The 23,333-nt window shown below is 38.3% G+C and overlaps 2 protein-coding genes across 2 annotated transcripts; both read left to right on the top strand.

The window, feature by feature from the left end:
• Positions 1–686: 686 nt before the first annotated feature.
• On the top strand, positions 687–17,357 carry ctdnep1a (CTD nuclear envelope phosphatase 1a). The gene is made up of 8 exons (XM_008435406.3): positions 687–1,452; positions 8,707–8,773; positions 11,379–11,497; positions 11,601–11,672; positions 11,853–11,969; positions 12,063–12,174; positions 15,000–15,084; positions 16,114–17,357. Exons 1-8 carry the CDS (start codon positions 1,342–1,344, stop codon positions 16,172–16,174), a joined length of 744 nt encoding a protein of 247 aa, XP_008433628.1. The 5' UTR covers positions 687–1,341; the 3' UTR covers positions 16,175–17,357.
• Positions 17,358–19,726: 2,369 nt separating this feature from the next.
• On the top strand, positions 19,727–23,294 carry gabarapa (GABA(A) receptor-associated protein a). Its single transcript, XM_008435405.3, has 4 exons — positions 19,727–19,958; positions 22,035–22,113; positions 22,203–22,321; positions 22,414–23,294. The coding sequence occupies exons 1-4, from the start codon at positions 19,869–19,871 to the stop codon at positions 22,492–22,494; spliced, it is 369 nt and encodes a 122-aa protein (XP_008433627.1). The 5' UTR covers positions 19,727–19,868; the 3' UTR covers positions 22,495–23,294.
• The last annotated feature ends 39 nt before the right edge of the window (positions 23,295–23,333 follow it).

The following is a 23,333-nucleotide window of genomic DNA, read 5'->3' as shown; positions in this document are numbered from 1 at the left end:
ATACGCTTTGATCTTAACAACTGCATCATAGCTCACTATATGGATAGGATTGTTGCCCTGCTAGAAAATGAACCTCCTCTCCTTCCAAAGGTCATTGGCAGAAATAGCTTTCTTCCTTCCACTCAACTTTCTTGGAACATTTTTTTTCACTGTAAACACCAGATTTGTGTGCACAAATAACATTTAAAACAAAATCTTGCGGTTTTAATTGGTAAACAAATGACATTTAATTGAAATAACTTGTATAAATGTTTTATATGACAATGAAGTATTTTTTTCATAAACCAATATATAGCCAAACTAAAAAAATATAAAAAGGAAATTAATTTAGGATCATGTTAAATTAATAGGTTTTATTAATTACAGTTATCTAAAAATCAAAAGTAGTTTACATTTTTCAAAAACACGAAATATTTTTGAAAGACGGTAGGCTCAATTCCCTGCTGAATATTTTTAGTAAAGGCCAATATAAAACAGACGACACTGGAGGCAGCTTATAATATTTTATTGCTTTATCATTTAAATCACAGTGGTGGGACAACTAAACTAGGCTTCTGTCGGTGTCAGGTAAATTTTAAGCGACGTCACTTTTATAAAATTCTCTAACGTGTTTAAGTCTGCTCTGATGCCGCTGACATAAGAAAGGTAAGCTGTTAAAAAGCGGCGATATATCAGGTTAATCTTTGATAACTTTAATGGTTCGACGCACTCGCTCGTCCACGTCGGTATGTTTTCTTTCCACGTGGACGCGATGCGCGTCGCCGCGCCTAGCTCCTCGCGGAAGTGACGGCAAGGCGGCGATGGCGGCTCGCAGCTTCATTCCGGACTACCAGTGGACTACAAACTGATTTTAAGCCCACCGGCTGGACTTCGGGGGAACTTTTACTCAAGCGCCTCTCTTCGGATGCCGCACAGAGCGAAGCCGCGTCGTACCGGTGCATGTCAGCGAGCGGCTTCACGGCTTTTGGGGGGTATTTTTATCCTCGGTTTCAAGGTGGTCACCCCGTCGAGCTAGCGGTAGCTTCTCGGCTATCAGCTAACGGTGGTTTGTGCTGTGGTTCATACAGCAGCAGCAGGCGACGTGAGGCGGCTTCTTTCCCTTTCAACGCGGCTGTGTGTTCCTGTCATAATGCTCTGTATGTAAAGCTAGCCGTGCCACAAGTGTGAAGAAGAGCCCAGCCTCTTGTCAGTAGGAGCTGCTGGTTTAGGCGGATTTTCCCTGCCTGAGCAGCACGTTAAAAGTCGCCTCTGTATTTACAAGAGCAACTTCGCCAAACCGGCGTGCTTTAATATTCCTTTCGAGACTTGAAGCAGACCCGCTGTGGGGGTCTTTGGGAGCTCATGAACATGCTGAAAACCCGGCAGTGTCTACTCGGCATCCGCACTTTCCTCGGTGTCACGTCCAGAATATGGGGCTTCATCATGTACATCCTCAGGAAGCACCTCCGAACGGTGAGCACAGCTTTGAAAACGAGTGGGCTGCTGAGACTGTAGGTCTGAAAAACACCCATCTGCACTGACACATTTCCTCCTGGTCCGTACTTACAAATATTTGCACCCTCAGATGACTTGTTCTGTCTTATAGTCTAAAATCATTTTTTACCACATTAAATTTATTTAATAAGGTAATTACTTTTTGCACAGATGTCGCTCGGGGTGTTTCTGAGTCATGGGTGAAGAGGTGTAAACATATTTTACAACCTGGGAGTTATGTAAGATGTTACACAGGATGCCAAAGTGCACAAAGCCCTTTTAAACTGCATGCTGATTTACAGCTGCACTTACCGTTCATTACGTACAGTAAAAAGGGAGCATTTGACAGTAATTTCAAGTTTCTGTTTCCAAATGCTTTAAAAAGAAAGAATCAAATAGGATTATTATACAGCCTTAGCTGTATGTTGGCTGCTCATTGCAGAGTCAATGTTTACAATAGATAGGGAGGGCTTAGATTTGCTGTTAAGAGTCACAAGTTAAGTGCAAGAAAACAAATCTCAATTTGGACATATGTGTTGCTGTTTTCGAAAGCAGAGAGAGTCTATGAACAAGAAAACACTCCAGATGCCTCACAATTACATAAAATTCAGTCTGATAAATTATTCTAAATAATAGTCATGTTCGTTTTGTTGCAAATCGTCCCTTTCAAGCTACGATCGCCATCAGATTTGATGTTCCTTTCAAACAGACTTTTGGTCAATTTTCCCCCTAAAAAAATGTTTCTGGTCATTGATCTGTAGGCTAGACACTGAAAATTCGGAATATTTGATTCTATTAATAAATGCATCAAGAGGAAGAACGCCCCCCGCTTTTTGATTTGGTAAAACATCATCCGGAAACACGCGCTTCGATTTGTATTGTTGAGTTGATTAAAAATATTAGTAATCAAGTCATTAACATTAATGGGTCAAATGTTATTCATTCACTTCCAGTTTGATTTAAAACTACTACGCTGATTCTGGAACATATTTATATTTTATTTTTTTATCAAATCAAGTTCTTAAAGACAAAAATGTTGGAATCTATCAATAGCAGGCCAGACCACAAAGAAAATCAGCATGTGCCAGGAAACACAGATTATTGCTTATCTAATGTTTACCTTCTTATTCTTGCTTTAAAGAATATTTTCATAAGCATTTATTATACTTGCAGTGAAAGTACGGCATGCTTCTTAAAAGAAAAACGGATATTGATATCGATCGGGGAAAAAACCTGATCGGTGCATTTCCATTTCTCAGTTAAGCAGCACAACACCTAAATATACCTCAAAGTCACTCTGGTTTAGTCACGTAAAATCCTCCAAACAGTAAATTAACAATTAAGGGATAGATGCAATAAACCGGTTTAAAAACTAAAAGAATAGCGCATCTTTTTATTGCAAATATGAGCCAATTCTTGTTAAAGTAGTAATAAAAGCACCAACTGTAAGAAGGCAAGCAACCAAGATGCAGAGCAAACTTTTTGTTGCCCATACATATTTTCTTTAACAATTCTTAATTTGACCTGTTCTATTTTTTTCTTTCTTTGCAACTGTAACACATAAGAGAAAACCGTGCTGCAATTTTTTTTCTGATGAAGTCGAGAGTTTTTAATCCAGCAGAGAATAAAGGAATTGCCAGACTATACCCATTTATGTATCAAAGCATAAACCAATTCTTAACCCCGAAAAGGTTCATTAAAGGAAATACTCTTCTTTGATGCATTTATGGTCTGAAAATTGTGGAAGTTCTTAGTTAATTTGTTTTTCTTCCTGAATTGAAACAGGAAGAAAAATTAGGGACATTTTTCCAATTCTGATTTCTTCATTCATATATTTGGTTTTATCTTTTAATGCAACTCTTGTAAGATGATTTAAAAAGCTAATCAGGAATTTATTGAAAGTATTAAAGCTCACTAAGTCCAACTAAACATCTAGTATCTACATTGGGACCCTTTGAGAGAAAGGATGTTTTATTTCCCTTGAAGAGTAACTAACATTTTTACATCCATTTTTGCAATAAATTGTCTAAAATTATCATGGAGTTGTTGCACATTAATCTATCAGTTAATCATAACGTTGATTAGCTGATTGTTTTTTCATATCGTCTCTGCATTATCGACTTATTCGTCCAGCTGAGGCGCAAAGTCACGACCGCCTCGGGAGAACAAATGTTAGATTTAAAGAAAGTTTCAGCTTCGCCTCCGATCTCTTCCAAAAAACAAACAAACATGACGTACGACACAATCTAAGCCACCTGCTCCGTAACTTAGATGTTACTCCCAGGTGTTTGCCGAGTCGCAGGCGGGCCTGCGTAGGCGCTGAAACGCGAGCGGACTTCAGCTGGAGCGGGGAGCGTATCGAGCCCAACAAAGCCTGGAGGTGCGTCCCGCGTGTCGTAATCGTCTCGCTGCAGTTCATTGTGAAGCGGCAACACTTGCAGGGTGAGAGTGAGGAGTTGAGTCCATGCTCCAGCTGAACTGAGAGGGATTATGTTGGCACAGAGAGCGCACTGTTCTCCCCCTTCTGTTTCCTCTCATTTTAACTCACAGTTTAGCTCTGTTGTTTACAGCCTGCGGTCCAGAGGAACACCGTCCGCATCCAGGACGCTTTAGGCGGTTAGTGTGGCATATTTGCCTGGATGATTTAAGTGAATTTAAAATGTTTAAAAACCTGTTTATGTTTGGGGGGTTTTTTTGTTTTTTTTTACTCCCTCAATTTGTGAACGCGGACCTGATCTGAAAATGTGTGTCCTTATTGGATTAAGAACACAGGCGGCTGGTTATAATCCAACTCGCACTACTCCACTGTACCGTCAACAAATGACAAGATGATTGTTTACCAGTCTTACTCACATCAGTGTTGCATAACGGCTCGATTATCATCTTGCAGGATTACAGGTGTGCAGCCAAATATGGCAACAATTCAAAAACAGAGGGCTAACCCTGCCAAAACTCTGAACGTTTAAGTAATTTTAATAAAGTAGTGTCCTTATAATTTGGATAATTAATTGATTATGCAAATTCACCCTGTTGATTTCCTCTCATTTTCATTTAAATTAAGAAATTAGATTTTTTTTTTTTTTTAAGATATCAAGTAGTTCTTGAAAGCAAATTTTTAATTTCTGGATGTCCCGATTAGGTTTTTTCTTTTTGTTTTTATTAATTTGATACTGCCAGTTAAATAACACATCTTCCATGGGTATTTCATAATTTGCAGCAATATTGTGATTTTTCTCTCACTCAACAGACATTTAGGATTCTGCAGTATCTGTTTTCTTTGATAGTAATCAAAGACATTTTGTTCTGAATGCTATACAACTAAATAAGTAGTGTTTCAGCTGCTTTGTGTACCTCTTCTGGAATGCTGGAAATATCTAAACTGATGAGCAAAGCATGAAGAGCAACATGTTGTTTTTAAATTGGTGAAATGTGTTTGGACGCCCCGCCGGAGCCGTGGCTGAGATGAACACAGACGGTAGATCTTTACAAAGGTATTAAGAACTGAATTTTCTTTGAGATTCCTGATACCAATCATTTAAAAATAGTCCAGATTAGGACGCTAATGTTATACCTGCAGGATGTCGATAAAATAATCACTTCAGTCAAGACAAAAATGACTGAATGGTTGGAAAACACATTTTGGTTTCATTTTAGATGATAATTTTGTTGACAGTTATTGTATTGTATAGATGTATTCTTGTTACGGCTGCATGCAGAATCAATAGATAATTGTAAAGATTGAGAATAAATAGTCACCTGAGGGGAGGGCGATATGGACTTAAAATTTGATTGATATTTTATAGTAACAATAATTATTTTTAGGTCACCATGTGGCAGTTACAGCGTGACAAATCCCCATAAAATACTGCTTTTGAAAAACACAACCATTTGTAATCCGAATCTTTAGGATGCCTATCATAAAATGAAGCTTGATTTTTGTCACTGAAGTGCATCCAGTAGCTGCTTTTTATCATATTTTCAAATGAATTCATATTTATTGAGACTTTTATTGAGCAAACGGAAGAAAATGATAAAATGGTAACAATCCCAACAATACAGACACAAGGTTTACCCCAGAAAACTTGATAAGCCCGGTGGTTGGGTCAGTTGTTCATCCAGCAGTCCGTCGTGTTTTTGAGTTAAAAAATGTTTAAAGTTGACAGGAACTTTGAAAATATCACTTGATAATTACGTGTTATTGAAATACTAATACCTGAACACCAACTATAAAATCTTAAAAAATGCAAACATTCTAAAAAGACTTAAATAAATAAGCAATGCTAAAGCCTGGTGGCCCGCCAGGCTTATAAAACACTGGGGGGAACCCTGCTGACAGTTTGAGGGTTTGTGAGGGTTTAAATTTCATTAACCCTCATTAATCAACTTATTTTTAATCATACTAAGATTAATCACATCAAGATTACTTCACCTTCTTAAAACAATGGCCCTGAGTCATTTATTGCCAAAAGATGATTTTAGCAAAAGAATAACATGGGCCATTATTTTAGAATGGTGACAATGTGTAAAGTTTTTAGCTTTTTTTTTCCTGCTGGTATGGGAATTCTCCTGGATCTGTAGGCTCCAGTTGGATTCTGCTTTAAGTGCAGAAAGATGTGGGTGAGGCTTCCCTGTGGCGCTCAGCAGCTGCAGGCTTCCCCCTCCTGAGTCAACTCTGCCAGGCAAACCCCCTCCGCCCCCTCCCATCCTCTGCTACGGTACCAAGCTGCTCACTCAGTCACCCGGCAAGTCTTCTTCTCTGTGCAAGCCCCCATGCTCCGCTGACGCTCGCCGACAGCTGAGGGGATAAAAATAGCCGTGTGAGGAAAAGAGCAGAGCCCCCTGGTGCAGGAGTGGCGCTCTGAAGGATCCTCGCCGGAGCCGAGCAGCAAAGCCACACAGGGAGGACAGAACATGCTCAATTACTGTATTGAGTTTTATTATTCTGCCCTGTTCTGCTGCCTCTGAACCAAAACACTGGGGGTTCGTTAAGATGACTCCTTTTAAAAACAAAAAGGCCATTCCTTTTTAAAAAATATTTTTAAAGAGCTACTTTGCTGTAGCAGGCTTGTCTTCAGCTGCCTCCAGTTGGAGCTGGACTTGTTACTCACACTAAAGGAGAGGGAAAAAGGCTCCTTGTTGGGGTCTGTATTGATTTTAAAACTCTTTCTTCTTACCTTTATATTCCTGAATGACCTTCTCTCTTAATTGATCAGACGTATTGACCCAGTATAAACCCCCCTGACTCTGAACAAAGAGTCCTGTTAACTGCTCCCAGGTCATAGTGGGTGATAACCATTTCTTCATTTGAGCTCCTAGTTTTTTAAACTACTTCTGCTACTTTCTTCAGGAACTGGAGCTGCACGGTATATTAAATCACAATATTACTGCATGCATGCAGTATTCCAATAGCAAACAAAAGTTTGGGTGCAATATTTGGTTGGATAATACAACTGTCATGTACTCATGCTCTGCATATCAGTAATGTTGTATACGTGGAAAGATGGATGCACTCTTAAATGCCTTAACCTGAAGTATAACATGAGCCATTATTTTATATAATGTCAGGATAATGTGGATTAATTGTAATCGTCATAAATTTTTGGTATCAAAATTAAGTCCATATATTGGACAGCTTTATCAGAGTCAAATCTCTTTTCTCTTTTAGCGTTGTGTGATATTTTTCAGATTATTATTGTTGTAGTAAACGTCCACCTGTTTGAGCTGGCTGTGTATATTTCTGTAACTTAGTTTGAAGACTCAGTATTGTGTATTTTCCGTTTGCATAGTGCCACTTTAAGGCACAATCAACTGTCACCTTCAGTCATAAACACTCTGTATATACAGTATATCTCAATCAAAACTCCAATAAAATTTGACTTGACAATTCAACGCCTTGAAATTGGGTCTCTGGTTCTTTAAGAAGCTTCAGCAATGCTCCTCCTTCATGCCATTTACAGCTGTTCTTAGACGTGGCGGAGTGAGAAGTAGTTCCCATGATGAGCTCAGCTGAAGCTCAGTCCTAAAATAGTGAAGCATTGTTGTGATGAAGAGCAGAAGCTTCTTAAAGAAACAGGCCAATTTCAAGAGTCAACTCACAAAGTCAGATTTCTTGCAAGTCATGTTTTGTACTTAACATAGTTACTTAATTGTGCTATAAAATGGCCTGGAAAACACATAATTTAATCCTTTTAAAGAGCATTCATCTTTTCGAAGGTAGCACCAACTATGTACATGTATCTCTAACTCTAATGGGCATCGCATTATCAAAGTGTGCAGCGTTGCAATTGCAAATAGTATTTGAATGCAATATTTGTTAGGATGTGATATTCTAAGTGCTGTGCATCAAATGTCAGCATGCAGGTAGTTTATATATGGTCTGTTGGTTCAACTCTGAATTCACACCTCCTGTATATTTATAGTGGCCTAGATGGTAAAACTCAAAGGGGTGGGAACATTGTGAGAAAGCAAAAGAAAGGTCAGAGTAATGTAGGTCAATCATAATCATCATGGCAGCATTCAGCAATAGTTCTTTTTCGTTTTCATATCCTGCAGCTCTAGCAGTAGCGTAGCACCTGCTTTTGATGTCCCCTATAGTCTTCTTTTCTTTTGCCACTTGAATGGTTTTTGGTCTTTGGTCATATTTAACAAGATGGCAGCATAAAGAGATGGCAGATCTCTGCCCATTGCGCAGTCCCATTAGATCATCTAGGCTCCTGGGTCGTCTCACCCCACAGGCTTTCTAGAAGATTTAGTTCTGTGAACTGAGATGACCAGGTCAAAAACGGTTTTTATGTTTGGCTTGAAGCTTTTGGTCATTACCCTGTTGATGTAGTGCCCCCCTCTCTGTCAGGGGCCGCCACATTTCCATCTAAAATGTTTCAGAGTTCATTGAGCCATGGAATCTAACTAGGTTCCCCAGGCTTTAGGTAGATAAAAAGTCCCCCAGCATCACAGATCCTTCACTATGCTTCAACTATGGATCACAAATTAGTCTGTTCCAGATTACTGAACAGGAGATCAGTAGTCTGGCACAGTTTGCTTACAGCAGACTGGCACAGTCTGCTTACAGCAGGGGGCCGATGTAAAAGTCTGAGTCTTCGATTGATGTATTTATTATTTGTCTTAGTTACCTCACCATGCCTCACTGTTTTGTACATCCTGTGCTGTGTTTTTTGTTCCCGGTGTTCTGCTCTGCTGAGAACTGACTGTCTCATTTGCCTGGTTCGTTTTCAGATAATCCAGTATCAGACGGTGCGATACGACATTTTGCCCCTGTCGCCTATCTCCAGAAACAGACTCAGTGAGTACACACTGTTCTTCTTTCAAGAAACCCTCTCTCTCTCTCTGTCTCTGCTAAATCATATTGGGCGTCTGCGAAACCCTTCAGATGGCGGAATGTTTTGTGCTGCTGTTTTTGTCCGGACTGCCAATCACAACACATTTCTACTGTGGAAAGTTAGGAAGTTAAACCAGTTTGTCGAGAAGGAAGTGATTGTGCAGAAAAGAAGTTCAGCACGCACCACTTCCTCACCTCAAGCTGTGTGATCATCCCTTTATTTTAGCTTGGAGTTTATTCCTCCATGCTGTTTCTTCTTCAGATGCTTTGATGTATTTTCCTTCATGTCCACCATAGAAAGTAAAAGTGACTCTACCTTCTCAGCTCAGAGGGAAACATGTTGAGCGCCTAGAATAATTTTGTTTACAGTACATAATCAGAAAATGTCTTTTTGTTGCTCAGCTCTAAACGTACAGGCAGAGGAAAGCTGAACTGCCTTTATGCAAAAGCATATAGTAGTGGTCACATTTTATTTTAACTGGACAAGATCCTCTATCAGACTGTAAACCTGTTAATTACACTGAAGCGTGCTGCTCAGCCACTTTAGGATAACCTTCTGCTGTTCCACCATGTTTGAGTTGAGGAAATGGAGAAGGGATGCAAATGGAAGAGGTGTAGGTGTGCTCTGGACGAGAGGCCTTTCAGTCACACTGGGCCAAGAGGAAGGATTAGGTTTCTGTTCAGATTCTCTCTCACTGCTCCGACCTCTGCTGGAAATATTCAGGTCCAGTCTGGACAGGCTTGATGGTTCATTTTCACTAACTGGTCAGCTTGTGGTCCGGTTTTCACAACCACATGTCCAGGTGAAGCAGCATTCATAAGGGTCTTTCAATCAGCAGGTAGCATTGTTCTGAATTAGTTTTTTTTTTAAATTAAGAAATAAATAACACATCATTTCTAATTGCAAACAACAAAGAAAAATGTCCTTTTGACCCTTCTGGTCACTAATGGTTAATGTAAGTTTTAAGTAAGCTGCCAAGGTGAATGGTCACAGATTCTTCCAGATACTATTTTTTAATGTATTTTTTAGGTGGATTCACCTTTTTTTATTGATGAAAATTAGTTTTTTTTTTATTTTTTTATGTTTTGCTGTTTGTCTGAAGATGCACAGTTGTAACAAGATATTTACATACGCTACATAAAAAAACAACCTTTTTTTCTCACTGTCATTCAGTCGGACCAAACATTTCCTGTTCCAGAAAAGTTGGGGTTGGAAAAATTACTTCACCTTAAATAATGAGTTTGAGTTTCCTTCCAGAAGCTTCTCATAATTACTGCTGGATTTCTGGCCCATTCCTTTTCGGATCTTTTTTTTTTTTCATATTTGTTTGCTTGCTTATTTGGATCCCGATTAGCCAATGCCGTAACAATGGCTACTCTTCCTGGGGTCCACATCATAAAACAAACAAACAAAAAAAACAACATTTATTACAAAAACAGTTACACACACTTAATATTCTGAGCTAATATGTATAATTATTTGTGTTTAAAGACAGACTTTTTGGGTCTAAATACAGACAGAGCAACTAATGTAGAAATCTGGTTGGTGATTAGAAGATATTGGAGTATTTAGAGCCATTTGCAAAACTGTTGCTTGACTGTAACACGTTGAAGATAAGTACAAGATCCAGAAATAGCCAAACCACGTGACTACATTTTCTATTGAAAGAGGCCGTTTATAAAGGCTGAGCCTGAGAATTTCCTGAGGAGTTGTTTTTATAACAACATAGATAGACAAACATCAATGGTTTTTGCAGTTAAATATTTTCTTTTTCTTTTTGTTGGCTCTGTTTTTATGCACTGCTTTGTTTCTGCATTTCTTAGCACCCCTGATAAAGATAAGTATTAAGAAAACTTGGTTATCTTTAGTTGCTGTTGGATTATCCCACACTAAACAGAAACAACCCTACCCTAACCCTAAACCCTTGAAATGTCAGGAAACAAGAAAAGCTCCATTCTCCTAAACTTGCCCAAAGCTGTAATAGGAAAATCTCCAAAGCTTACAGTGTACAATTATGCTGCTGCAGTAAAAGATAAACTGGTTTTGCAGGCAGGGGTTTAAACACATCTTGGCAGCTTATAAAATATGGAGACTCAAGATCATCTTTCTACATGCCAGATATGTATGTGAATGAGATAAAGTAAAGCATCTCATAAACTTTTTATTTCAAATAATATAAATTTTACTGCAGATGCAAAAATGTGTGCAATAGTGCCCTAAAGCAGTGTTCATATTTTATGAAAAATTATAGATGTTACTAAATAATCAGAAAAAAGTTTTGTCTATGTTATGATGCCCTTTCTCTTGTTTTGCATTTTTATTTTATTTACCATAATTTGGTTATTTGAAAACATAAAATCACAACCACTGTCAGAAATTTGACTGTAAAGTTCCAATAGGTGACTGTAAAAGTGGACCAAACATGAAAACAATCTGAAAATGGTTTTATTGTTGTTGTTTTTTAATGCTTTATTTCCAGTTCAACATCAAAATTTCCAAGATTTCAAACTGTGACGTCATATCTGTGTATAAGCATCACACCAATCCTTATTGTTCTGTAAATCCTAGATGCTGTAAAGCGGAAGATCCTGGTTCTGGACCTGGACGAGACGCTGATCCACTCTCATCACGACGGCGTCTTGCGGCCCACAGTGAGACCTGGCACGCCGCCAGACTTTATCCTCAAAGTAAATGGCCGACTGTCGCACAAATAACACACACGACTGGGTCTGAATCCTGTCTTCCCCGACTGACCTGCCTCTCTGTGTGTGTGTTTGCTTCTCCGCGCAGGTCGTCATAGACAAGCATCCAGTCAGATTCTTTGTACATAAAAGGCCGCACGTTGACTTCTTTTTAGAAGTGGTGAGTGTCAGTCAGCTCTACTGTAACCTTTAGCGGTGGAAACCCACAAACATGCTCTGCTCTGCTCGGGTTTCCTTTCTGTTCCTCTTGAAGTTATAAGCTAATATTTGCTTTGCATGCGTGCCCCTGATGACTCCAACTCGTCCGCTGTTGTGTGCCCTGAACGATGTGTGTGCACAGGTGAGCCAGTGGTATGAGCTGGTGGTTTTCACAGCCAGCATGGAGATCTACGGCTCAGCAGTTGCAGACAAGCTGGACAACAATAGGAACATCCTGAAACGCAGATACTACAGACAGGTACTGCTCAGCGTTGTGTGTGTGTGTTTGTTAAATCAGGCATTTTCATTTAGTCACTCTTTCATTATGTCTTTTTATTTTTTCCTCTCCCAGCATTGTACATTGGATTTAGGTAGTTATATTAAAGACCTGTCGGTAGTACATGATGACCTGTCCAGTATTGTTATCCTGGATAACTCGCCTGGTGCTTATCGAAGCCATCCAGGTAAGACTTACTATATAATACATTCAGATTGATTTCAAATGTTGATTGTTATAGATAATATGTTGTGAGAACATTTGCAAAAAGATGTCTCTGTTTTTAAACATAGCGGTCATCCAAACATGATGACCTTATATCAAATAGTTGTAGATTAAAAGCATTAGAAATGGATTATGAGTTTCCTCAGCCAGTTTTAACTCCATTATGTACGTTAACAAACTGAACAGTATATTGGTCCCTCTTCTGCCTCCTAATAACACAATACAAGTTTTAAATTATTTTAATCCTATTTTCATATGGTTAGTGTCTTTTGTTCTTACTAGGTCTCATTGGGGCTGAAGCAATCAATTTTTAATGGGATGAATTGTTTTGTTTTTTTATAATTGTCAACTAATTTAGTACTTGATTAACCGTTAACTAGATTTTTGACTTAAAAAAGGTTATTTTCTGAAAGAACAACACAGTCAGAGCAGTAGCTAAGCCAAAACTATATGAAAAATGTATACATTTTTACATGTATACATGGTGAAAAAACATTCTATGTCTGTAAATATGCTCTACCCAGAACTCCTCGAGTCGCATAGATTTAGCTTCATATTCAATAAAAAAAACATTAAATAAAGAAATATCCTATTAAGCACCTTTTGCTAGTCTTTTTTAAGAGTCTAGTCTACATATAAAACCAAAACTGTATGAAGATTGAGAAAAGTCAGGCAGAATATTGGTGAATATAGTCAAAGATGCTTGTTTTTATTTAGCTGTAGATGCTTTCTTTGCTTCAAATAATAAAGCAAACATTAGAAAATGCTGCTGTTGCATTTCAGGTTATAAAATGTAATTTTTTTATTGATTAAAGGAAATGAACTATTTATTTATTTTGATATTTTAATGTTTCTAATATTTAAAAAAAAGGCCTAAGCCAGTGGTTCTTAACCTTCTTTGAGGTATCGAACCCCCCAGTTTCATATGCGCATTCACCGAACCCTTCTTATTCCCTCCGACACACAAAATACTTTGCGGTATTCTGATTTAGTAATGTAATTAAATTAGCTGTGTAACCACCCCCACACCACTAGAGGCAGTACCAACCCCGAAAAGATGCGACTAAGGAGCAGATTTAGACTATAGAATTTGGTAAAAACTGGGAGCTTTGCTGAAGTAATTAAAGACAAAAGTTCAAATCCATGCTGAGAGTGGAACTCCTTTAATCAGTGCTCCTTCACAGCTCTGATTGGCTAAGCAATGTAAAGTGATCCTCTGGAGCAAGTGATGGCAAAGCGGGGCGTCATCACGACTTTACACAAGTGTGTCTTTACCTCTGCGGCAGAGGCTCCGCCGAACCCCTGAGACCGACTCATCGAACCCCTGGGGTTCAATCGAACCCAGGTTAAGAACCACTGGCCTAAGCTGTTAAGTAAAAAAAAAAATCTGCAAATGTGCCAATTGTTTATCCATCATCAGAATAACTGATAACTAAACAAATTTTTAGTTGCTGCTGCAGTCGAAGCCTCTGACTCTTGTCTCAAACTCAGCCACTTCAGTTTCAAGAGGGCTTCTTAAAATATTCTTGCACAACCTTTTCAAGTGGTTTCCGTCTGGAGCTCAGGTCACGATGTGGTGAAACCTCTCACCTCTTGGTCATCTCTGCTGCCTAGCTTTGCGTCACACGTCTTTCTGTGAAGCTTTCTTAGCACCACCAGGAAAGCTGGTGGGATGAATTATGTGGTCCACATACCGCAGTTTTAGAACCACAGACCTGAACCTTTTTGCAGCGGCCGTCAGAGGCTGAAGAGAAAAAGGAAGCAGCCTGAGCTAAAACTCGACAAAAGGAACAGCAGGACACACGGTGGAAAAATAAGCAGAAGCAGAGCTGACTGGTTATTGTAGTGTCCTCTGACTTGGTGATGTTGCAAACAAAACATCACCTGCTGTGTGATTAGGATGGGGTCTCCATGGTGACCTGAATGAGCTCCCTGTTTGCTTTTCTGTAGCATCTTTCAAGGTTGAAACTTTATAAATGGGCCAGTGTGAGATTCCCACGGTCCGATCAAACATTTATGACGAAAATTGTGTTAATACACACAGAAACAACAAGTTACACAACTATTATTAAGAATATAAAAGTGATACGATAACCTTGAGTATCTGTTCTCAATATAATGATTGTTTTCAAGTATTTCTGATCAGAACATTAATATAAAGTAACAGTCTTCAGATGTTGTCTTGTTAATTAGCTGGGCCGGTCGGCTGCTTTGTAAACATGTTGCTGATGCAGCTTCCAGCTGCCAGAGGAGGTAGTGACTGAATCAATCATCATGTCACAAGTCTATGATGTTTACATAAAAAAACAGAATTAATTTAATGGCTATTGGCTATAAGCAGCAGGCTCGTTCAAGTTTTACACTTAGAAACTTTAGAAAGTTTCTACATCAAATCTCGTGTCTTTAAACAACTATAAAATTATCTCGATGAGTTAATGTACCAATGTTGTTGAAATCAGCTTTAGCAGAACGCCGTCACATATTTTAAGATTAATACATAATGCATATCAGTGCCACCGTTGGTTGAGTTTGTCTCCTCTGATTTGACAATGCCTTGATCCTTTATAATTCAAGCAGATCTATTTTTGTTTTTCCATCAGACTGCAGATAAGAGTGAATAATTCGAGTTTGGTAGTCGAGGCACTTTTTTTTTAACATGCATTACAAACTTCATATTTCGTTAATTGCATTTGTGTCTGACTGAACACAGTGGTATGCCTGTTTGAAATGATGAAGTGAAACGTCCTTTCCTCTGTCTCGACTGACTGGCTGCTTTCTGCCCTACAGACAATGCAATACCCATTAAGTCCTGGTTCAGCGACCCTAGTGACACAGCTCTTCTAAACTTGCTGCCTATGCTGGATGCACTAAGGTAACAAAGTTCACCTAAAAAGCAGACATTTTGAACCATCCCATTTTAATCCAAGTAATACAGACAGTTGGTGTTTAAGACCGGAGAATAAAAACGGAATGAGATATTTTTCATCAGGAGCCGAAGTTTAAACCACCAGGGTTAGGATGTAAAACAATATTGCAGTCTTCCTAAAGTGACAGGAACGGCAAGGAGAGCATTATTCGAAGAAGCAGATGGTAAAGTTGGTTCAAATCTGTCGTTTTGTTGAAAAATTGGACCAAAGATGATCATTATTGCCAGAAAGCCACAAGGTGTTTATTTGAAACTTTACAACAAGCCAGAGAAGTGGGAAGACGGAGGTTCGTCTTAAGGATAGCAGCCATGAGTACAGTCAGCTGCATTGGCAGGATTTAGATGGAAGTGAAGTCTTGTGGTAGAATAGCCGATCTTTGAAATGAAAAGCTTTAAAATTGATGCCTTACACCTAGCACAACTAAGTTTTTGCAAATGTGAATGAGCAAAAAGTTTAGTCTCTCAAGGTGCAAAGCTGATAGAGACAAACCTGCAGCTGTGTTCACCCCCAGTGAAAGGTAATTCTACAAAGAATGGAGCTGAACTCTTGTTTCATAAATATTATTACCCGTAGAAATTAAAAAAAGATTTGCCTGAGATGGAAGAAGAGAAGAGGATGGAGTCGGGCTGAAGATAGTCAGGGTTAAGTCAGGTTTATTTGTTTATCACATTTCAGCAACAAGGCAGTTCAAAGTGCTATTCATAATAAAAATATCATACAGTCAGCAACTATGAAACAAACAATACATTCTGTCAAATGCCATCATCAAGGAATCGAATATGTTGATCAGTGCTCGACTTACTGCTAATCAAAGGTGCATTAGCATTCATAAATCCTCCAGCTAATATTTGTCGATGCATGAACAAAGCAGAGTAGTTTCCAAGTTAATATTTTCTCTAAAAAAACTACAATTTCTCTAAGACACCTATCGTAACCTCTTGCCCATGTCACTCCCGTCTCTCCGTTTGTCGCAGGTTCACCGCTGACGTTCGTTCCGTCCTCAGTCGAAACCTCCACCAGCACCGGCTCTGGTGATTGGCCGAACGGGGAGGCATGTTGCTTGTCGAGCAGCCTCTTCCTCTCCGCCGGTCTCCATCCTGCCCTCCTTTCCCTCTCTGACGACCCACCGGCCCTCCCAGACGGATCCTGGAGGAGATGGGAGAGGCTGGGGTGAGCGCCTAACTCGGGATGAACAGTACGGGATCACCAGAACCCAAGAACTAGTGGGGAGGGAGAGGGAGCCGGCTGGGTTTTTTTTTTTTTTTTTCCTCCTTAAATCTTTATTATTTTTTTTCTAAAACAAAATGGAGCCTCTCTGCCTTATAGCTCCTGATACTGACTGTATGAATACGGAGGGGAGCTGTGTAAGTGAGTTGGAGCTTGTTAGTCCTTTTTAAACTTTTTTGGAAGACTGGAGATAAAGAAGCGGATCAGCGAAGCAACAAAGACGATTCTACGTCATTATTTCTTCTTCTCCTCTACCGCCATCATCACTGCACTTCAGCAGCCGCCTCATCTTACCTTCTCGGTGCAAATCAAGGGGGTAGCGTAGAAAAATAAACTTTTCATTGTTGCTTTTTCTTTAGACCAACATTGTCCACAGATATTGATTCATTCATTTCTAAAGGTACTATTTTCGTCTGCCCAACAATAGTGGATTTACTGACATTGCAATTTGGTGGAGTTTGCTTGACATAAAGCATCCGCAGGCCTTTTTTTTCTTTTTTCCTGCACAGATCTTTTCCTCCCACTTCCTGTCAGGATCATCACTCTTTGCCCCCCAAAGCTCCTCATGGGACTCGGTGAAATAAGACTTAAACATCGTAAGAAAAACAAATGGTTTGTTAATGATATGTGGACTGCCGTGCCGCTTTTCCATATATGATTGTTTTCTGCCACCATGATAAATGATAAGAATGAATTCTCCATAAAAGATGTTTTGCTCTCTCATTTAATGCCATCCTGGATTTACCTAATAGGAAATTGCACTTAACCCCCTTACTTCCCACTTTTTTTTCTTTTTTTTTATTTGTTGCAGATTCTTTGTTTTACAACCTTCCCTGTTCTGTTTCCACCCCAGATTGTATGGGTTCAGCTGTAAGACCCTCCATCTTAAAAATGCCTTCTGAACAATGTCAGTTTCGTCAAAGCTCACAGCGGCTTCTTATCGGCTCTGTCTCCATGTCTGTGTTACTAATAAAACACTCGTCAGTATCGACCTGCTAGTTATGCAGCTTCATTCCTTTTCACAATAATACAGCATGATGGCTTCGTATTTTATTCTCAATAATTGCTTCCGCTCGTTGGGAGGGGGAGAGAAAAAAAGCTGGAATTCAGTTTGGATCAACTGCTGCCACCATGTGGCCTGAACGGAGAACTACACTTGTGGTACTCGGACTCTTCTTTTCAGGATGGCTGAAGGAACAAACTTGATCTTATTTTATGCGTTCTGAATTACAGGTATGAAATGAAAAAAAAAATAATAATTAGCTTCCTAGTTGAGATCTAGAGTTTCAAATTAAAGTACACAACGGTTATTGTTTTTATTTCAAACTTTGGTTCCTAGACTTGCGGCCTTCACCTGTAGCTCTCGCTCTCCATGATCAAGTTACACTTTAGAAATTACAATTTAACACTTTTGGAAAAGAATTAATTTGATGGAGGGTTTTTATTTTTATTTTTCAGCATGACGACGACCCAAAACATATCAGCAAACCCACAAAAACTGACTGAGGATGAAGAAATTTAAAGGAATTGGGTTCTAGACTTTCTTACACCGTAGTTTTAATCTGGATCTTGTGGTTTAGACCCCCCCCAAAAAACGTTTTACAATAATTTTTACAAAATCGATCACTAATTGTTTTATTTAAAAAAGTATTTTTACAAATTTTAGAAAGCTAAGTGTTAAAAGATTTGCAAAGAGACTTTAAATGCAACTTGCATAATTTTGTTTTTCATTTAGGACAGTTTGGTACAACATTAGAATATAATTTAGATGATTGCTAGTAACTTTTGGACCTTAAATTGAATCAATTTAATTTAAAGAAGATTATTTGGACTACAAATAATTGTGGTACCACTCTGTTTCTGACACTTTTGACTTAATGGTATTTAATTAAAAAAAAGGATATTCTCAAAGTAAAAGTTGGATTTCATAATTTGTCATTATTCCACTGCAATAAAAGTTCTTATATTTAGACTCTTTATGCTTTATCAAAATTAATACACTTCTTTTTGCCTCTGCCTAAAAAGATGATCCCTGATGATTTATAAATTAATCTTCACATTATTTTTAAGGAACAAAATAACACATTGATATATAAAATGTCCAAGTGTCAGCTAGAAACATAAGATTTTCATCCAGATATTTTAAGACCCAGAAGGTCTAAATGTATAACTATAACAATCAAATCATTGGTTGGAATCAATGGAGTAGATTAAAATAAAAACCACAATGGGAAATTTCTGTGCAACAGCAGCAAAGTGACAGGCGATTACAGCAAATAGACTATAGATATAAACAATTTAAAAATATATATATATACTGTACAATAAGGAAAATATTTCTACATACCCTGTAGTTATTAAAACAAAACTTCAGAAGAATGTGCAACAGAGTTGGTTAATTAAAAATTGTACAATATGTAATTCCAGTTTGAAGTAGATCAGTTTTCACTTTCAGAACGTACTGTCCAACACAGAGGGAAATTTTTAGGTCTCTGTAGTAACCTTAATGATGGTCAACGATAGCCAATACAATAGTCAATGATAGTTGACCCTAACCCTAACTCTAGTCAACTTTGATGATGCCTGTAACGCGGAAGTCACATGAGCATGGGGAGTAATGGAGTCACTGCCTTGCGCAATAGGTTGGCATTTGTTTTGGATATATTTGAGGAGGTTGGTCTTTAATAACGGTAACCTGGTTATAGCTAAAATATTATCGGTATGAATTTCTAGTTTAAGAAAAATTCAAAATGTAATTCTGAAATTCCAGTAACAGTCTACTATTGTAAATGGATAATGGAGGGATTTAGTTTTAAATTTATGCTCGCCACAAAATTTTTATTTATTCTTTTGTTAATATACACCGTAAAACAAGCTAGCACGCCTAAAAATGATCAATCTGTCTCAGTGCTTTCAATATTTTGTTGTACTACAACCTTAACCGCAAATGTTATTTCTTTTTAGTGTGTTTAAGAAAAATTGAATGAGGGCACGATCATTTAAATAACATTGCTTTTATCTAACAATTCCCAACGCATTACATAAGTAAAACCAAAAGTAAGACTGGGTGTTTTTTAAAATTTCATCTCCGCTGCTGCTGGGCCTCGGTCATATGACAAGGACAGATACCTCCTCACGGCCCTGCCCAGCGTCCATATGCGCGGCGGTTCACAAAAATAAAATAGTTCCTTGGAAAACTATCCCGCGAACATCTTATACCACAAAATTATGTCCAATATCAAAATACACTGTTTAACTTGACTAACTACTGATTGTACCTGCAAGGAAACTTGTTGAGTTACACCCTACGAACTAGACTCTTTGTCTACGTCATGTTGTTATTGTATCCCTCCGCCAGTGGCAAAAAAACAGCTGTGGTGAGCTAAAGCTAGTTAGCATTGAGTGTGTTTGTGTCAGCGGTTTGAGTCGTTGTCTGAACGGGAAAACCTAGTCCATTTTAAACCAGGAGTGGCCGACTTGTTGTCTGTCAACTCTTCAAACGATGAAGTTTCAGTACAAAGAGGAGCATCCATTCGAGAAGAGGCGGTCCGAGGGCGAGAAAATAAGGAAGAAGTACCCGGACAGGGTCCCAGTAAGTGGCTAACATGGTAGCTCCGTTCGTTGACGGAAGACGCGAAGGCTTTTTAGATACACACATTATAGGTTGTGACTGTTAGAAAACTCGAAATAAAAGTACTCAATAAACGTATAAAGTAATTCAAACGTATTTGTTGACGTGGTTGTGCCCATTTTCAGCTGCCACGTTAATAAAGGTAGTCGTTAGCTAAAGACGACAGAGGTTATCGCATTTAACAGGCCAGGTAGTCAAGCTAGCTTCCTGTATTCCATCCTTATGTATATTAATTTAGAATTTTAGATCACGTATCACAGTCAATGCTTTTTTAAAATAAAGATGACTATGTTTATTTTTAAGGGGAAACATTGAAATTAACCAGATGTGGGCAGATTAAAAATAGTTACCCCTAAAGAAAAGGCTGTTTGTTTTCGCCGGATATTCATTAGTTTGTATAGGCTGTGCTGTTTACCTCATGCCGACCGAACAGGACGGCCTGGATCAAAGCCTCATGTGACCATATCTGGTGATTGTGAGATGAGCTTCACCTTTTCTCTTCCCGTCTAGTTTCACTGACGTTACCTTCGCATCCTTTTTATCAGGCAACAGATCAATCATGGATGAGCACAACAATTACACAGCAGTTTTTGGAAAGGCTACCACAGTATGTCATGTCATGTTCTCGCCTTTGTTTACAATATTCGATCAAAACTATAAAAGCAAACACTTTATATATGCTGTGTAGTTTCAGATACATTTCCAGTAGAATGAGTTATAAAAAATAAGTTGCTATTTGGATAGATACTTAAAAAAAACCTGTTATTTTTAGATTTAAGAAGAAGACATTTGAATAAAATACATTTGCCTGACTGATACATGAGCTTCTATTAATATATTAATAAACAAAAAAAAAATGGGGAAGGGCAGAGCACATTTTGAAAGGCAAATAAAAGAAATGTCGAATAAAATCAAGGACATTTTAGGTGTAAGATGAAAAAAATTGAGACTTAATTTTTCTGATATTGCCTTGAAACGTTCAGTAAATGATCCTGGATAATCCGTCTGTCTTTTAGTGTTTTGAACAGCTATCAGACTTGTGATAGTCTCTTTATTCAGCCCAAAGGTCATGTTTGTTACTTGAGCATATTACATTTTTAGCATTAAAAATGCTGACAAAAGTATTCTGCTTTGAATCGTTTTTTTTTTTGTCTTTTTCTTTTTTTGTTACAAAAATGCTGAAATAAACTTTAAAGCAAGTTAAAATATTAGACTCTTGCACAGGCTAACTTAGCACGAGCTTTATCTAACCTGTGGATTTTTGTTTAGCTGAAAACATTGACGTAATATTGTTTTTATTTAAAACTAAATGTACTTATTTTCAGGGAAATCACTTGCAGCCGTTGTAGAACCAAACCAAAGCTTGAACAATTAGCTGCTTCCTCTGGGCTATCTTGCTAACAAACTGTATTCTGTTTATATTTATTCTTTCTATTGCATATTCTCAAAATGGCGCCTAACTTTAGCAAATAAAAACCTATTTTTAAAAAAAGGACAGCACAGTCAGACTAGGGGAACCAGTAATCAGGCAATTGGAGCATAAGCGGCAGCCGCAGTCTGATTTTCCTGATTGTAACACCCACTCTGACCACATCACCATCACAACGAAAAGTAGACATTTTATTCATCTAAAGCATTTCCCAATCACTCTTCTGTACAGTCAAGTGATGAATCATTAAAGCACTTAAGGATGAGTTGCTCTAAGCACTATTTTTAGGTTTGAAGAAGAAGAAGAAAAAACTTTGTTTTGTGTGCGCTCTATTTCCAAACCAACCACCAGATTCAAAGCCTTTCTCTGTACACACGTTTCTCTCTGGCTGACTTATCTTAGCTGCTGTCAACAAGCTTTATTTAGATCACTTCAGCCCTCGCTCGGTCGCCCATTCGGTACTTCCTCAGATCCTTTTTTTTTTTTTTTGTCTTGACAAACACATGGTCAAAGTACTCGGTGAACACACTCCGTTTAGTGGTGAAGCGTTGGATTCACTGATTGAGAACATATTGAACAACGTTTTTATCTCTCCTTTGCTCCTCTAGGTCATTGTGGAAAAGGCTCCTAAAGCCAGAATAGGAGATCTGGATAAGAAGAAGTACCTTGTCCCCTCTGACTTGACAGGTAACCACTGCACTTAGTGGGCTAACCTATGTATATTAAGTTTGTGTTTTCAACAACTTCTTTTTTTCTTTTTTTTTTTTTGTCAACAGTGGGCCAGTTTTACTTCTTAATCCGGAAAAGAATCCACTTGCGAGCTGAGGATGCTCTCTTCTTCTTTGTAAACAATGTCATTCCACCCACCTCAGCCACCATGGGCCTGTTGTACCAGGCAAGAACTCTTAACTCAGTTTTGCGACTCGTTGTATTGTCCCGTTTAAATTAAATAAACTCTTAAATGTTTTTTTGTTTTTTTTTCTTTAGGAGCATCACGAAGAGGACTTTTTCCTCTACATTGCCTACAGTGATGAGAGCGTGTACGGGAGCAGCCAAAGGGAAATCTGATCTCCTCCTTACCACCACTTTCCCCATCTTTCTGAGACCTCCATCGTTCATTCATTTAAATATTAAATATTAAATCCAGCTCTGCAGCCTAGACATCCCAGAGTAAACATGTCAACTGCACTTTCGTCTCTGCTATACGTCACTGCGCTCTCGGTGAACTCGTCTTTATTATTGTGCAGTCTGAATTGTATTTCCTCCACTCTTCGATAACTACTCTCATGATGTGGTCACTTTGCTAGTGTCATAACTGATCATAGTTTAATGAAAGGAAGTAAAAAACAAAAAATCAAGTGGATCTAATAATTTTAGAATTAGGCTGTAATGATAGTTGAGAGAGAGGGGAGAAAAAAAAAAGACAGTAAATTTTGATTTTTAAATCAGCTTCTACATATAATGAAAAGTAACTATTAGCTGCCCGGTTGTGTCGACCTGCTTGGTATAAAAAAATGCGTTCTGGGCCAAAGGTTGGAAATGAAATTCTGATGGAGTAAAAGGATAACTGTTTTGCAGCAGTTGCTTTCCTAGCACAAGAGTCTGAAGTGGCGAGACTTGTCTTTTTCTTTCCCCGGCCATTAAAGTGTGTAAGAGCACATGGCGTCCTGCCTGCATCTGATGTTAGGAGGATGATAGAATTCAGACTACACAGCCATCCTCTGCTTCCAGTGGTATGAATATTCTGTTGACCTGCTATAATTATTGTTAATGTTGTTCAGTTTGGTTGGCTTATTTTCTAAAGGTATTGTAAAGCTGGGTGCAATCTTAATCTTTTTTTTTTTTAAGTTTGTCTTCTTTTTTTTTTTTTAATGAAAACACAATTTGATCTCTGTATACAGCTATTT

This window comes from Poecilia reticulata, chromosome 18 (assembly GCF_904066995.2).
Source record: "Poecilia reticulata chromosome 18, P_reticulata-male-v2, whole genome shotgun sequence".
Lineage (NCBI taxonomy): Eukaryota > Metazoa > Chordata > Actinopteri > Cyprinodontiformes > Poeciliidae > Poecilia > Poecilia reticulata.
The sequence above is the reverse complement of the archived record's forward strand: the minus strand, read 5'-3'. Positions and strand labels throughout refer to the sequence as shown.